General features: G+C 48.4%; 2 protein-coding genes and 2 long non-coding RNA genes across 6 annotated transcripts in view; 3 read left to right on the top strand and 1 right to left on the bottom strand.

Annotated features, from left to right (window-relative positions):
* Positions 1 to 16,913, top strand: part of LOC146206202 (uncharacterized) — a 542,419-nt gene that overhangs the window by 464,191 nt on the left and 61,315 nt on the right. The window lies entirely within an intron of this gene.
* The window catches only part of LOC146206217 (uncharacterized), a 308,042-nt gene that overhangs the window by 47,086 nt on the left and 244,043 nt on the right, over positions 1 to 16,913 (bottom strand). The gene's annotated exons all lie outside the window — the stretch shown is intronic.
* On the top strand, positions 1,374 to 5,503 carry LOC146206218 (uncharacterized). The gene is made up of 2 exons (XM_084590833.1): positions 1,374 to 3,043; positions 3,839 to 5,503. The coding sequence occupies exons 1-2, from the start codon at positions 1,652 to 1,654 to the stop codon at positions 4,175 to 4,177; spliced, it is 1,731 nt and encodes a 576-aa protein (XP_084446959.1). The 5' UTR covers positions 1,374 to 1,651; the 3' UTR covers positions 4,178 to 5,503.
* LOC146206219 (uncharacterized) lies at positions 11,676 to 15,011 on the top strand. The gene is made up of 2 exons (XM_084590834.1): positions 11,676 to 13,200; positions 13,957 to 15,011. Exons 1-2 carry the CDS (start codon positions 11,809 to 11,811, stop codon positions 14,293 to 14,295), a joined length of 1,731 nt encoding a protein of 576 aa, XP_084446960.1. The 5' UTR covers positions 11,676 to 11,808; the 3' UTR covers positions 14,296 to 15,011.

Consider the following 16,913-nt stretch of genomic DNA (forward strand, 5'->3'; position numbering starts at 1 on the left):
AATAATAATATTGCCATCGAGTATATATTCTGTCCAGTTGTACATGAATATATCTGATCTGCACATGCTGAAGCAACCGAGTAGGCTCTGGGGCACGCCGTAGATGATACGGACTGGGAAGTCCTCCGGCTCAGTATTCCAGCGTCATAACCACTGAGCCACCGCGGCAGTGCTCGCCACCTTTGGTGGGTGGCCATATGGATTGTTTAATAATGATTATTATTGTCGTTAATACCGTAGCCTAGGCTATAGGCGCATGATAAGTACTTGTTTTATATACGGTGTGCAGAATTCGACTTTCAGGATTTCGTTTAAGAAAAACAGTAGAAAAAATTCGATTGTGTAAATAGATTATGAGGCTAGGCGGACATATACAGTGAAGACGCCTCAGAACACAGCGGTTAATAATATTGAAGGTTACTAAAACTAGAATACCCCCCTAGAATGCGTCCCCCCATAAAAAAATTCAAGAATCACAGAATCAAGTTTGGTTTGGTTTTTGGGGTTTAACGTCCCAAAGCGACTCGGGCTATAAGAGGCACCGTAGTGGAGGGCTCCGGGAATTTCGACCATCTGGGGTTCTTTAACGTGCCAATGACACCGCACGGCGCTGGGGCGCCTTGCTTTTCTCCTCCGCCGAAAAGCATCCGCCGCGGCCGGAATCGATCCCTCATCCTTGAATACAGCACTCGGGCATCCTAACACCTGCACCACCGCGGCGGGTCTCCGCGTGAGGGGGAGGGTCGCCCTAATTCGTTGCGAGAGGTCACCAAAGGCATTTTTTCAAAATTGTTTCTGAATTATACATATAGGCTTTACGTATAGCTTTTAACTTTCAATCCTATACCACAATAACAATCCTATAACTTTCAATCCCAAATACCACATCCGTAAATGTATTGCATTATAATATTACTATAGTTATCATTTCATGGTCACCTTAAGACATGGTGAACCCCCTTTCGTCTGGCACACCCTGCGTTAATTGTCCGCACAGCAGGACGAAGCCAGCACTGCACCTAACTTTTCCTAAAGTTAGCGCAAAAGGCTTTAGTGAAAAAATTAGTAGTTGCCATTGACCATCGAAGTCCTTTTCCCGCGAGGCAATATGTGGTCACTAGCGACCGTTATAATTAGAGCTGGAAGAAGGCCCTTTATATCTAGGCTCAGCGCCATAAATAATTTCGTTATTTAGTATGGGTTGATTAATGTGATTTCTGATGCCCGTCGAAATAGGCGTTACTATACCGCAAACGGCAACGTCTTACTCTAAAAAAATAAAAAATACCTGCATATGTTCATAAGACTGCACATGTAGATTTTAGGCGCAAAAGGTCTTTTTGCTTATCATTGCGTAGCAGGGTGGTCTTGTGTTAGTGCGCGTAAAGGTTTCTCGCACGTGTGCTGAGATAGCTCGCGGTAAACACCAACGTCATGGAAAATACTCCGGTTACTTGGCAAGGGACACTGCGGCAGCAAAGCGCTTTTTTTTTCCTTTGCCTAAGCGCTCGCCTAACATTTGATTTTGAGTAGCACCCCGAGCGTCCTGTAATGTTCCACAAGTCGTGAGGGACTGCAGCGTTTACGCTTCAAAGCGCTGCCTTCGTGACGCTTGTTGCACACAGCTGCCTGGAGAGCTACACTACACTGGATGCCTGCGACGCTAACCGTACGCCTGCCCGCGGACTGCGAAGCGTACGAGCTGCGCAAGAAGTTGGACGCCCTTGGTGATACAAAAGAAGTTCGGGAACTCACGCTCAACAACTGCATCCTCGCCGACATCGACGAGCTCAGGCGATGCATCAGCTTTTGCCCCGAACTGCGGATCCTCACGTGCCTTAGCGTGCCGTTTAAACCCAACGACCTGGTGCGACTCCTTCTGGGCCCACTGCAACAGCTGACGCGACTCGAGTTCTCGCTCCTGGAAAGCGACGACAAAGTCGCCGCAGAGGTGGACATAATCGAGGCCGTGAAGACGGGCCAGCAGAACGAGAGTGCGCCCAACCTGCGCCGCATGTACGTTGAAGTGCTCAGCGAGAAGAACTTCGCACTGCTCTGGGCCCTGCTCCCAGTGTGTCCGAATCTTTCGCACCTGCACGTACACGTCTTGCGCGGCTACCTGGAGCCAGCGATCATCAAGTGCTCTGATATCCTGCTCAAGCAAGAGCACATAACCCTGTTCATGCTGACTTCAGAAGTTCAGTCCCGTTCGGAGTGCGAGCCTCCGCCGGTCCTTGACATGGATAGCTGCGCTAAGGTATGCGGCAACGTGATGCAGACACGGTCGCCCAGTTCGTGGAACGTCCTGCGGCTCTGTGACCTGGCGGCGGCGCAAGACCAGGAGGGCGTGCGCCACACCAATCCGATAACAGTGGTCACTAGCGACCGCGCCGCTACTCCCAATGAGTTCATGGCGGCCGGCAAGCGAAACCGCTGGGATGATGTCCACCACATTTGCATGGTTCTGCTCTCCACGTACAACAACACGCGGTACCCTATAGCCGGGAATGTGTACAGGGTGCCGCTGCGCAGCTTTTTCGCTCAGTTCAAGAGCCTCGTGGAGCTGAACGTCAACTCGTTTCACTGCGGCGACACTTTCGACATGACTGACGTCTTGGCAGTGGATCCGTTTAAGGTTCTGCGCGCGCTGTCCATAGCGCCGTGCGGTCTCAAGCGCGATGGCGCTCTGCGCAGGCTGGCCTCTGCTTGCCCCAAGCTGGAAGACCTGGACATACGCATCAGACGTGGCGGCCGGTACAAGAGCTGCCGTGTATGCCAGCGCAACAACTCCTTCAACCCGGACGATGTGGAGTATTTGCAGCAGAATTCGCAGCTGATGCGCATCACTCTCGCTCACGTGCCCGATGTTCAATCGTACATGTTTTTACATAAACTTCGGGTGGCTGAGCTGCGCCTCATTAATTCTCCCTGCAAACACAACGAGGAGTACATCGGCCTGGGTGCAATGCTGGCCGTTAATGAGAGGCTGCGGTGCTTCGTACTCGTGGATGACAAACTTGAGTTTGGGCAGGCGGAGTTGAAGGTATGTTCATTTGCATTACGTGCATGTTTTTCGTGTGTATAGGGGGAGGGGGGGGGGTCGCTGGACATGAAGGGATGTGTCTTCTACGGCTAATTTCGTGCTCGATAATCGGCGCTCGCAACTGTCCAGGTTTTTGTTATGCTGAAACGTTGGTGGTAGACAACTTTGGGGCTGGAAGACAAATGGGATGGAATCATATAAGGAGACGAATAGCTTTTGCTTCATGTCGGGCACGGTTTCTGTATTTATTGAGACGCTTTTTCAAACCATGGCCACCAAAATCCTGCCGTGATGTGAACAGTTGCCTTTTCAAGACGTTCCGAATTCCGCGTCTTATAGCTGCTTTCGGTACGGTACTGACCATGCGATATGCTACAAAGCAGTTCAGTGACCAATAGTAAGCCTCTCTGCCGTCTTACGCAACGGCAGGGAAGATATGGAAAGGCGAAGAGCGTTCAGTAATCTTCTGCGATGATCGTACTTGAATTGAAAATTCCTACGTATCCACGGGCTCTGTACATAAGCAGCCATAGCTTCTTCTCCAAGCGCGCTTATACTCGTTGGCGGCTATCGGCACAGCGGTTCAGTTACCTGCGGTAGCGCCTTTTTTTTTCTCTCTTCACAGGACTGTTGGTTAGAGACAAATGAAGCTTGACTATCAGTATATGCGCCTGTAGGGGTTAGATACTCAGGGTTTTGCAATTAAGACGCAAGTGGCTTTGACAATGTGCAGGACTAGCAACACGTCGCTGCAGACACAACGTTTGTAAACCTTGTCGTTTCTATTTTTTCCAGGTAACCTTAGAGGAAGTCCAAATGCTTCGGTACCTCGTCCTGGTTTCGCAGGTCGTCATGGACCTGGAGGAAGCGGTGCCGTACTGCCACGAGTTGGCTCTAGCCCTTCCGCGACTGGAGACCATGCATGTGCACTACAAGGACACCGAAGACGTCGAACGAAGGATGACGTGGATTCGCAGAGCTGAGACTCCCGAGGAACTGCTGGGCGCCGGAGAGATACCGCCGCATTTGCCGCGTGGCCGATTGCTGCACAATAGCCCCTGCGTCATTTGCTCCACAGAAACCTTCATCGGTCTGGTGAAGCCCCACAATCGCGGTGCGAGAACGTGCTTCTAGACCATCGACGACCGAAGCCAGACCTTGAAGCGTCGTGGTTGCGTCTTTTTTATACAAAAAATGGATGCCTTAAGATACCGTCAGCGGAAGCCTTCAACCATAGAAGCGGCAAGGGGCTTGACACGACGTTGTCGACATCCACGTACTTGCCAGGGCGGGAATCGCTCTACAGAGGGGTGTTTTAAATATTTGCGCATTTTCGAGGGCATTCGACTTTACTGTTGTAACTGGCGACTACCACCGAGCATTCGTTATTACGCCTTGCATACCTGTTCTATTTCTGGCCCCGTTCTTCTAACAGTGCGGCGAGGTTCTCCCGTTTCTTGACCAACATCATCTCGGTCGATGGCCATCTCGGCCTGCGTCACATTAGGATCGCGCTTTGTTTGCGGGACTGTGGCCAAGGACGTGCAGGAACTGGACTGCCGTGGACGTAGAGCTACATCAGCGGCCAGTATTCGAAGGCGCTAGCCTCTCGACTAACACCGCTTACTCAGGGCCCCGAGCACTAAGCACGGTCACACACAGCATGCGTGCCTTGAAGTAATCTTCTCTTTCAAACGGATCTTGACCTTTGGCGTTGCATCACTTTGGCTGCCAGGCCCGTCTTGTGGGTACATATATTTCGTCCTTATAAGCTGTCGTTATACAGAATGCAAGCGGTTTTCTTGCAAATGCTCTTTTATACATGGCTGTCTTCCAGGTCTTTAGCTGTTTAAAATAAATCGTTGCAAGATGTGTGTATATATATGATTTCATTTTTCAACTTAGACGAAGATCTTTTCCGTGTAGGCTTAACGGCACTTTTACTTAAGCAAGGAACTTTGTTCTTGGGAAATCTGGCCAGTGCCAGCTTTCTCTCAACGCGACGTAGTACAGTTACAAGAAGTTTTCTACGAGCAGAGATTATATTACAGCAGCTTTCGTATTCCGTTGATGAAAAATGGACGTGACGTTCGTTTTCCTCTTCCGATATCACGCTCAAGAACACACCGTAAGCATCGCACTGATATATGGCCAACACGTGCGTCTCACGCATGCGTGGCTGGGCATTGGCTACTCCGCTGGAAAAGCCGATTCAGCGAGGGGTGATCGTGCCACTGAAGTGTTACACACCTAATGCCTCAGGTTGAACAGAGCTGGAGGGGCGTAAAAAAGTTTGACAATGAAGTTTTCAGAGAGCCGCATTCCTGCTGAGCACATCGCCGGATTTGATGTATTATGTGGCTGCCTCTGCCTGATGTCCCCTGCAAACAGTGCCTTCTTTGACATTGCAACGCCGTTATAATGTAATAAAAAAATGTATGCAGTTCTGGCAGCGGCGTTCTTGGAGACTTTCAGTTTAGCGCTATCGCTTACCGCTACCGTCTACCGCGCGAGCGTCAGTACGCCACGGTTATAATACCGTTTCCTTCTCGTTTTTTACTGAATCACTGTAAGCTCGCATTTAAATCGTGCGTGATAATTTTAATGTATTTTTTTTCTGCACTTGCCACGTCCTGCGCTGGAGCTTACCTTCAGCTCGCGCGTGATTTGATATCAACTTCGAAGATGCGGTTATTCCTTCTGCTTGTCCAATAAGCAACTTGAGCACTTGAGCAACTGGTGTGCAACTCTGCCGTCCTATATTAGTAAAAATAATATCACGAAAGTTTGGCGGAATCTAAGCTTCACGTTAAAGCGTTGATTGGTCTGACTGCCCTTGAGCATTTAAAGCCTCTGCTGTTTTTCTCCTTCTGGGTTCCCCGTTCAGCTTGGTGTATAAGTCGCTTCATCTTGGAGTTGGTCGGCAATCATTGAGATACACCGTATGCGGTCAAAGATCACAGTTATCTTCTTTGTCGCCTTAAAGGACCACTATATTTTTACTACTTTTGAGCCTATTTTAAGGCGTGCTTCTCGAAAACACGAAGTGTAAGCTGCTGCTTACAGTGTGATAGCACGCCTGAGCCTGCCTGTACTCTAGCTTCGCGGTTCCTCTACAGAGGGATTAAAAAAACAAAAAAACAAGAAACCTGTTGCAGGCCGTAATTATGGATCATGCATGGTAGGCGTCGTGGATATTGTTCGCTCCATAAACGAAATCAGTGTTTGGTATTTGAATACACGAATCAAGCCAGGGGGCTAAAATAGTTAAATTTTTATGTAGACAACAATAAAAGCTCTAACAGCGAAAAATTTCTATCGCGAAGGAATTGAGTGGGGCCACTGCAGACCTGAATAGTTCGATTAGCCCACAACAGGTGAATACGCCTTATGCCGCCATGTCGGGCCTCCGAGCGGCTGCTGCTCTAGCGTCGCACATTTTAGACAGGTAGCTGCTAACGGCAAAGTGTCCGGTGATGTCGTTATGCATTGCCTGTTTTCGGCTCGGCCTGCAGTGCACTGTTAGCCCATCAATTTTCTACGCTTTTTACATACCCCATCCCTGTTCTTTCTTCTTTTCGCCCTTTTGTTTCCTTCCTTTCCCTTATCGTTTCATTTCCGCCGGCCACAGTTTAGCTAAGAGCAAAAACAGCGCAAACTTCACAAAGGACAGAGAAGGGCAGACGAGACACAGGCGCTGACTAACAACTGAAGGTTTATTGTTCTGACACCTCGGTATATATACAGCAAGCATCAGAAACAAGAACAACAACAAAGCCTGATAGACACTCATCTCAGCCAGACATCAAGCAGGAGCACCATGATCATCCAACACCCGATAGGAAAAGCAACTCCTTATCTAGAAGGGCTATGGAGGGAATGCTTACACAGCTGTCTTTTAGGTTTGCAATTTTTTCGGCCTCGATTATTTCTCGCGTGGTCTTGTCACCGCACCTGCGCAGCACGCTCGTGTTACGCAAATCAGGTGTGCATTTACAATCTCGGCAGTGCACACCCAGATGGCCCGAGATCCGCTCTGTCACATTGTAGTTGTGCTCCAATAATCTTTTATTGAGACATCTGCCGGTTTGGCCTATGTACGCATGACCACAAGTCAAAGGGATCGAATAAACGACGCCTTCCGCACACGAGACGAATCGGTCGCGATGGTTTGTGGTGCAGCCGATGTGTTTTCGACCCATCCCATTCACTCGCTTGCATAGACTTGACAAGCGGTCCGGAGCCGAAAAAACAACATCTACTCCAACCCTTCTTCCTATCTTTCTCAAGTTGTGTGAAATCCCGTGCGCGTAGGGAATGACTGCGATCTTCTTATCCCTGTCTCTACTGACTGTTTCTTTAGTTTTTAACATAGCCTCCGCTACTGAGGATAATAGCGCCGGTGGATAACCAGCCTGAACTAGTCGGCGCGTCTGGTTTAAAAAGCTATCTTCCAGCTTGTGGTTGCACGATTTCATGACTGAATTGTAGAAGCCAGAATTGATGATGCTGCGCTTAACCAACTTCGAGTGCGCTGAAGTAAATGGCAGAAGGGGTTTGTTGGCGCGAGGCTCAAAGGCCCAGCACACATGATTGGGGTTGAAATATAGTCCTAGTTCTAAAAACCGTATGAATCCATTAGTAGGCAGTTCGTGCGTGACAATTAAAGGGCTCAGAATGCTTGAAAAACTACGAACAACATTGGCAGCTTCGGACGGGAGGGCGTCCTGCTCGCACTCTAGAAACACAAGGTAATCGTCGACAAATCGAAAAATCTGCTTCACAATTGTCACGCACGAACACGTAGAAGCATCATCAATTCTTGCTTCTACAATTCAGTCATGAAATCGTGCAACCACAAGCTGGAAGATAGCTTTTTAAACCAGACGCGCCGACTAGTTCAGGCTGGTTATCCACCGGCGCTATTATCCTCAGTAGCGGAGGCTATGTTAAAAACTAAAGAAACAGTCAGTAGAGACAGGGATAAGAAGATTGCAGTCATTCCCTACGCGCACGGGATTTCACAAAACTTGAGAAAGATAGGAAGAAGGGTTGGAGTAGATGTTGTTTTTTCGGCTCCGGACCGCTTGTCAAGTCTATGCAAGCGAGTGAATGGGATGGGTCGAAAACACATCGGCTGCACCACAAACCATCGCGACCGATTCGTCTCGTGTGCGGAAGGCGTCGTTTATTCGATCCCTTTGACTTGTGGTCATGCGTACATAGGCCAAACCGGCAGATGTCTCAATAAAAGATTATTGGAGCACAACTACAATGTGACAGAGCGGATCTCGGGCCATCTGGGTGTGCACTGCCGAGATTGTAAATGCACACCTGATTTGCGTAACACGAGCGTGCTGTGCAGGTGCGGTGACAAGACCACGCGAGAAATAATCGAGGCCGAAAAAATTGCAAACCTAAAAGACAGCTGTGTAAGCATTCCCTCCATAGCCCTTCTAGATAAGGAGTTGCTTTTCCTATCGGGTGTTGGATGATCATGGTGCTCCTGCTTGATGTCTGGCTGAGATGAGTGTCTATCAGGCTTTGTTGTTGTTCTTGTTTCTGATGCTTGCTGTATATATACCGAGGTGTCAGAACAATAAACCTTCGGTTGTTAGTCAGCGCCTGTGTCTCGTCTGCCCTTCTCTGTCCTTTGTGAAGTTTGCGCTGTTTTTGCTCTGTGATGAACCAACTAGCTCGAGATGTCTTCTTCATTTTAGCTAAGAGTTGCCGCGGCTAGAAAAAAAATTTTCTTTACGCTGTGGTTGAATTGAATTGAAAGTTTATTCTTCCACGCACATTACAGTGAGAAGAGGGGACACTAGGCAAAAAGCTCCACAATTAAGCTTGAAGTAGCACCCAGTGCCCCAGGAATACATCGACACCAGTGTGTTTCGCAAACATCAGGCTTAAGGTGAACTTAATATCTCCATCAACACAAAGAAGGAAAAAGTACAGCAGTATAACGCTGGTCGCGTACGCAATAAAAGAAATGCACATAAATAATAGAAACAACATACATTTCAGAATAACGGTCTGGGGGGCGAGTTGGTGCATGATGGAAATGAACGGCGGCGCAACACGGACACCGACAAGAAAGGGACACCACATGCGCACACTACCAACAATTCACTGAACGGAGAAGTGTCATATTGATACGTACAGCTCAAGCATGAGACTCATCGCCAAATAATCACTGCGAACCCAACACGTGAAAGCCAGGCGGCAACATAAGGATACCAGACAAGAAATATCTAACCCCAGCAGAAAAACTAACAGAAAAAAAAAAAAAAAAAAACAATGTAGAAACGGGAGCAGCTCATCTCTTAGCAAAAGCAGTGTGGACCATTCGTAGCAACAGCAGATTAAGACATGAGAAGCAAACCAGTCCGCCCCCCCCCCCCAAAAAAAAAAGCTAATAATAATAATAATAATAATAATAATAAATGCTAAAATTGAAAAGAGGTAAAAAAACACAAAATAAAAATATATTTCGAATGTATATATAGTCGTCACGCCGTCAATTCAGCCGTGCATGTTACTGCAATGCAGATTGCCTTTCTTGTGAGCAACGGGCCTCCCAGGCAAACCATGCAGAAATATCAATCAGCCGAACTATCGCCAATCCCGATGTCTTGATTAGCGCTTCAATTCCGGCATGCGGGCGTGAAATACAAGCATCCGTACGAAGCGCTTTTCTTGTACAAGAAATGAAATGCTGTGAGGGCGGTCTAGGATTCACTTCTTGAACTTTGACTATAAACGATTAATAAAATTGCCATCGAGTATATATTCTGTACAGCCGTACATGAATATATAATATGATTTGATATATATATATATATATATATATATATATATATATATATATATATATATATATATATATATATATATATATATATATATATATATATATATATATGCTCTGAGGCACGCCGCAGATGATACAGAGTGGGAAGTCCTCCGGCTCAGTATTACAGCGTCATAACCACTGAGCCACCGCAGCAGTGCTCGTGACATTTGGTGGGTGGCCATATGAAGTGTTTGATTATGATTATTAATGTCCATGATACCGTAGCCTATAGCTCGAGGTCTGACAGCTGCACTTACGAATGCGTTCGTTCAGCTGCAGCCAGTGGCCCATACGGTATGGAGAGCAGCAGGGGGCTAGCTATAGATGACAAAGCGGCGCTCGCCTCCTGTTGCCGCTAGCATATATCCCCTCGTAAAACAATCATATACGTCATGAAGTGCATGATAAGTACTTGCTTTATATAGGGTGTTCAATCTTTTAAGCAAGAAAAGCAGTAGAAAAAAGTCGATTGTATAAATAGATTATGCGACTAGGCGAACGTATACAGCGAGGACGCCTCAGAACGCCGCGGTTAATAAGATTAACGGTACCATGAAAAGCTATTTACTGAAACTATAGAATACGCGCACGAACGATAAGTATTGAATACGTTCTCTCCACAAGTATAACTCTTGTTTGGTCTAGTTGGTACATTTTTATTCACAAATATTGTTCTCGTCATTAGCTTTGGCATTTCTTCTGTTGATCCGATGCACTGCGTCAGCTTTTGCTCCATGACAGCAAAGAATTTTTATGAACACCGAACATATCGGCGGTCGAAAATGACCCCCCCCCCCCCCCCCCCCCGCACACACACACAGCTGAGAGCATGCCTGCACGTGAGAAAAAAAAAAAAAAAGTCCCTACGAAGTCCCATGCACCGCGCCCCGTCCCGCCCTCGTCACTTGTTAACGTCCAATGAGTGGGTGCGTACAGAAAGCCCCGGTCGACGTAAACTTGCACGGCGGGTTAGTTTGGTTTTGTTTTTGGGGTTTAACGTGGCAAAGCGACTCGGGCTATAAGAGACGCCGTAGTGGAGGGCTCCGGGAATTTCGACCATCTGGGGTTCTTTAACGTGCACTGACATCGCACGGCACTGGGGCGCCTTGCTTTTCTCCTCCGCCGAAAAGCATCCGCCGCGGCCGGGATCGATCCCTCATCCTTGAATACAGCACTCGAGCATCATAACATCTGCACCATCCCGGCGGATGTCTGCGCGCAAAGAAGCGCCGCCCGAATTCGTTGCGAGAGGTCGCCAAAGGCATTTTTTAAAATTATTTCTGAATTATAAACTTTACGTCTAGTTTTTAAATTTCAAGACCACCTCTATGAATTTATTACATTATAATATTGCTGCAATTATCGTTCCATGGCCCTATTGGTGAACCCACTTTCGTCTATCACACCTGCGCTAATTGTCCGCCTAGCAGGACGAAGCCAGCACTGCGCCTAACTTTTCCATAAAGTGAGCGCAAGAAGCTATCGTGAAGGAATTAGTAGTTGACATTTATCATCGAAGTCCTTTTCCCGCGAGGCAAGCATGTGGTCAAAAAAAGCTATTGTTATGACATCATAGCTAGATTTTAGGTGCAGAATATCTTTTTGCTATCATTGCGTAGCAGGGCGGTCATGTGTTGGTTCGCGTAAAGGTTTCTCGCACGTGTGTTGCGATAGCTCACGGTAAACGCCACGTCATGGAAGATACTCTGGTTGCTTGGCTAGGGACACTGCGGCAGCACACCGCTCTTTTTCCTTTGCCTAAGCGCGCGTCTCTCATTTGATTTTGAGTAGCACCTCGAGCGTGCTGTCCTGTTCCAGAAGTCGTGAGGGACTGCAGCGTTTACGCCTCAAACCGCAGCCTTCGTGACGCTTGTTGCACATAGCTGCCTGGTGAGCTACACTACACTGGATGGCTGCGACGCTGACCGTACGCCTGCCCGCGGACTGCGAAGAGTCCGTGCTGCGCGAGAAGTTGGACGCCCTTGGTGATACAAAAAAAGTTCGGGAGCTCACGCTCACCAACTGCATCCTCGCCAACACCGGTGAGCTCAGGCGATGTATCAGCTTTTGCCACGAACTGCGCACCCTGACGTGTCTTAGCGTGCCGTTTAAACCCAACGACCTGGTGCGACTCCTCCTGGGCCCACTGCAACATCTGACGCGACTCGAGTTCTCACTCCTAGAAAGCGACGAAGAAGTCGCCGCAGAGGTGGACACCATCGAGGCCGTGAAGGAGGGCAAGCAGCACCAGAGTGCGCCCAACCTGCGCCATATGTACGTTGAAGTGCTCAGCGAAAAGAACTTTGCACTGCTCTCGGCCCTGATCCCAGTGTGTCCGAATCTTTCGCACCTGCACGTGCACGTCTTGCGCGGCTACCTGGAGCCAGCGATCATCAAGTGCTCTGATATCCTGCTCAAGCACGAGCACATAACTTTGTTCATGCTGACTTCCGAAGTTCAGTCCCGCTCGGAGTGCGAGCCTCCGCCGGCCCTTGACATGGACAGCTGCGCCAAGGTATGCGGCAACGTGATGCAGACACGGCCGCCCAGTTCGTGGAACGTCCTGCGGCTTCGTGACCTGGCGGCGGCGCAAAACCAGGAGGGAATGCACCACACCGATCCGATAACTGTGGTCACCAGCGACCGCACCGTTACTCCCAACGAGTTCGTGGCGGCCGGCGAGCGAAACCGCTGGGATGATGTACACCACATTTGCGTGGTTCTGCTCTCTACGCAGACGACCTCGTCTTACCCTGTAGCCGAATATGTGTACAGGATGCCGCTACGCAGCTTTTTCAATCATTTCAAGAGCCTCGTGGAGCTAAACGTCAACTCTTTTCACTGCGGCAACACTTTCGACATGACTGACGTCCTGGCAGTGGATCCGTTTAAGGTTCTGCGCGCGCTGTCCATAGCGCCGTGCGGCCTCAGGCGCGATGGCGCTCTGCGCAGGCTGGCCTCGGCTTGCCCCAAGCTGGAAGACCTGGACATACGCATCAGACGTGGCGGTCGGTACGAGAGCTGCGTTGTATGCCAGCACAATAACGCCTTCGACCCGGACGATGTGGAGTATTTGCAGGAGAATTCGGAGCTGATGCGCATCACTCTCGCTCACGTGCCCGATGTTCAATCGTACATGTTTTTCCATAGCCTCCGGGTGGCTGAGCTGCGCCTCATAAATTCTCCTTGCGTACACAACAAGGAGTACATGGGCCTTGGTGCAATGCTGGCCGCCAACGAGAGGCTGCGGTGCTTCGTACTCGTGGATGACGAACTTAAGTTTGGTCAGCCGGCGTTGAAGGTATGTTCATTTTAATTCCATGTACGTTTTTGGTGTGTGTAGGGGTAGGGGTTCGCCGGACATGAAAGGACGTGCCAATTTTACTGCCAATTTTGTGCCCGAGAATCGGCGCTCGTAACTGCACAGATTTTCGTTATGCTGAAATGCACGGAGCTTGAAGACGAATCGGATGGAATCATATAAGAAGTCTAATAGCTTCTGCTTTATGTCAGGCACAGTTTCAGACCTTATTGAGAGGCTTTTCAAACCCTGGACAACAAAACCCTGCCGTGCTTCGAAGAGTCGCCTTTTCAAGACGTCCTTCGTCTTATAGCTGCTTTCGGTACGACACTGACCTTGCGATATGCTTCAAAAGCAGTTCAATGAGCCTCCCTGTCTTTTTACGCAATATCATGGAAGAATTGGAAAGTCGAAGAGCGTTCAATAATCTGCCATGACCTTACTTGAAATGCAAATTCTGAAGAATCCACGGGCTTTGTACACAAGCAGCCATAGCTTCTTCACAAGCGCTTATGCTCGTTGGCGGCTATCGGCACAGCGGTTCAGTTTCCTGCGGTAACGCCTTTTTTCTCTCTCTACGGGACTCTTGTTGAGAGATAAAGGATACTTTACTAACAGTATATGCGCTTGTAGGTGTTAATTGCTCAGAGTTTCGCAATTAAGGTTCAACGCAATTGGGTTTGACAATGTGCAGGGCTAGCAACACGTCGCCGCAGACGCAACGTTTGTAAACATTGTTGTTTCTATTTTTTCCAGGGAACCTTACAGGAAGTCCAAATGCTTCGATACCTCGTCCTGGTTTCGCAGATCGCCGTTAGCGTGGGGGAAGCGGTGCCGTACTGCCACGAGTTGACTCTAGGCCTTCCGCGATTGGAGACCATGCACGTGCACTACAAGGACACCGAAGGCGTCGAGCGAAGGATGACGTGGCTTCGTAGAGCTGAGGCGCAAGAGGAACTGCAGGGCGCCGGAGAGGTACCGCCGCATGTGCCGCGTGGCCGGTTGCTGCACAGTAGGCCCTGCGTCATTTGCTCCACGGAAACCTTCATCGGTCTGGTGAAGCCACACAATCGCGGTGCGAGAACGTGCTTCTAGACCATCGACGACCAAAGCCAGACCTTGAAGCGTCGTGGTTGCGTCTTTTTTATATAAAAAATGGATGCCTTAAGATACCCTCTGTGAAAGCCTTCAACCATAGAAGTGGCAAGGGGCTTGACACGACGTTGTCGACATCCACGTACTTGCCAGGGCGGGAATCGCTCTGCAGAGGGGCTTTTAGGTATTTGCGCATTTTCGAGGGCATTCTACTCTATACTGTTGCAACTGGCGGTTACTACCGAGCATTCGTTTTTACGTCTTACATATATCTGTTCTAATTCTGGCCCCATTCTACTAACGGCGCGGCGAGGCTCTCCCGTTTCCTGACCAACTGCGTCTCGGTCAATGGCAATCTCGGCGGATCGCGCCTTGTTTGCGGGGCTGTGACCAAGAACGTGCAGGAACTGGAGTGCGTGGATATGAAGCTACATCAGCGGCTAGTATTCGAAGCCCGCTTCGAAGGAGCTGCCTCTCGACTAACACCGCTTACTCAGTGCCCCGTGCACAAAACACGGTCACGCGCACCACGCATGCATTGAAGTTATCTTCTCTTTCAATAAGCGGATCTTGTATTTTTGGCGCTGCATGATTGGCTACCAGGCCCGACTTGTGGGTGCATATATTTCGCGCTTATAAGCTGTCTTTGTGTAGTGCTTAGACGATTTTAGAACGCAAGCGGCTTTTTTGCAGATGCTCTTTTATACATGACTGTCTTCCAGGTTTTTAGCTGTTTAAAATAAATCGTTGCATGATGTGTGTGTACATATGACTTCATTATTCAACTTAGGACGACGAAAATCTGCTGCAACCGACGTGACGATCTTTTTCGTGTAGGCTTAACAGCACTTTTACTTAAGCAAGGAACTTAGTTCTTAAGAAATCTGGCCAGTGCCAGCTTTCCCTTAACGCAACGTAGTACAGTTACAAGAAGTTTTCTACGATCGGAGATGACATTTTAACAGCTTTCGTGTTCCATTGATGAAAAAAGGACGTGAAGTTCATCTTACTCTTCCGATATCACCCTCAAGAACACCGTAAGCATCGCACTGATATATGGCCAACACGTGCGTCTCACGCATGCGTGGCTGGGCCTTGGCTACTCCGGTGAAAAAGCCAATTCAACGAGGGGCGGACGTGCCACCTCAGTGTATTGCACACGTAATGCGGCATTTTGGACAGAGCTGAAGGAATGTAAAAATCTGACATTGATGTTTTCACAGTGCCGCATTCCTACTGAGCACCCCACCGGATTTGATGTATTATGTGGCTGCCGCTGCCCATGTCCCCTGCAAACAGTGCCTTCTCTGACTTTGCAACGTCGTTACAATTTAAGAGAAAATGTATGCGATTCTGGCAGCGGGATATGCTTAAGTATGATCCACCTGGTGTTTTTGTCTCTGGCAGTACACGTGATTCAGCTGCAAAAACGCGAAATTTTCGCCTTCAAATTTGTTTTTACAAGGGGCATTAGGGAGCACCTGGAGGTGTCCGAGTATAGGTGAGTTGTCGAGCCCTTCGTATGTTCGAATAAGGTGGGTGTGAGTTTTTGGAGAGCGAAGGAAGGTATTGCTTCGCGTCTCCAAACAGCGATATTTTGAATTAGAAACAAAAACTGGCCGTGGCTGTGAATTACTAAAATCCCAACGTGATGTTCGTCGCGACTTTTTTTGTGGATGTTGTGGATTTATTTTCTTCTGATCATCAGGAAGCTTTATTTACAGCTGCTAGAGAGTGTATTGAAAAAAATGACCATATTTCTTTTCAGAACAATGCATGGACGGTTTCTAACCCTTTTAGAGTTTACTTACAACCCACTTTTATAAGATTTGACCAGCAATGTTTTCCGCAGAAAGCTGGCATATGTACAGGTTCCTTTAGCACCTGTGATATGCCACACTTTTATAAGTGGATGGAGCTTTGCACCAGATGTTACCAGCTACTGGAACGTTCTTAAGGTTTTTAGTGTTCATGATTTTTTTACCATTTTTACTAAGAGAGGAAGCGTGAACTTTGAAGAAGGTGCGCCTAACGCTTAATCTTTATTTCGACAACTAGGCAATGGCTTTGAATTCACACGTTAAGTGACTGAGGGATTATAATACATTAGTTTTTATATCTTAGTACTGAGTTCTTTCAGGGTCAGGTTTGTCGGGAATATACTCCTTGTGCAAAAGAAGGGGCGTTACCGTATGAATCCGCCCATTGAGAGCCAATAAACGGAAGGATAGCAACACTCTGCCTAAAATCCGCACCCCCTGGAAACCATGGCCTCAAAAGAAGCACGTAATCGGTCTGGCTACCTCCCGCTGGGTTCCCTGATTCGCTCGCGACGGAGGCTCGCCGAAAGCCTGCTGCAGAAAATGAATACAAAGGCTGTTGTAGCTGGGGTAGCTGGGGGGTACGTTCCTCGAAAATCAAGTGATGATACCTGTGATGGTTGGATTGCCGCCAGCGTCGCCAGTTGATAGCCATCGGGTGCGAGATAATGCTCTCGATACGTTTACGGCGGCTGACGATAGCTGGTGCGCAACTCGCTTTGACTGTGAAGGTGCCCGATCTCTGCGTAGACAGTGCGCTTGTTACGTAGGCGTTTTTGCGTGTTTTGTTCGCGGATG

The sequence above is a fragment of the Amblyomma maculatum genome, chromosome 1, assembly GCF_055883805.1.
Source record: "Amblyomma maculatum isolate TAMU_Amacu chromosome 1, ASM5588380v1, whole genome shotgun sequence".
Classification (NCBI taxonomy): Eukaryota; Metazoa; Arthropoda; class Arachnida; order Ixodida; family Ixodidae; genus Amblyomma; species Amblyomma maculatum.

Bases quoted from the DNA above. Each gene is read 5' to 3' on its own strand.
- LOC146206218 (XM_084590833.1), top strand. From the start codon at position 1,652: ATGCCTGCGACGCTAACCGTACGCCTGCCCGCGGACTGCGAAGCGTAC. The intron at 3,044-3,838 runs GTATGTTCATTT...TATTTTTTCCAG, and splicing joins TTGGGCAGGCGGAGTTGAAG to GTAACCTTAGAGGAAGTCCA.
- LOC146206219 (XM_084590834.1), top strand. From the start codon at position 11,809: ATGGCTGCGACGCTGACCGTACGCCTGCCCGCGGACTGCGAAGAGTCC. The intron at 13,201-13,956 runs GTATGTTCATTT...TATTTTTTCCAG, and splicing joins TTGGTCAGCCGGCGTTGAAG to GGAACCTTACAGGAAGTCCA.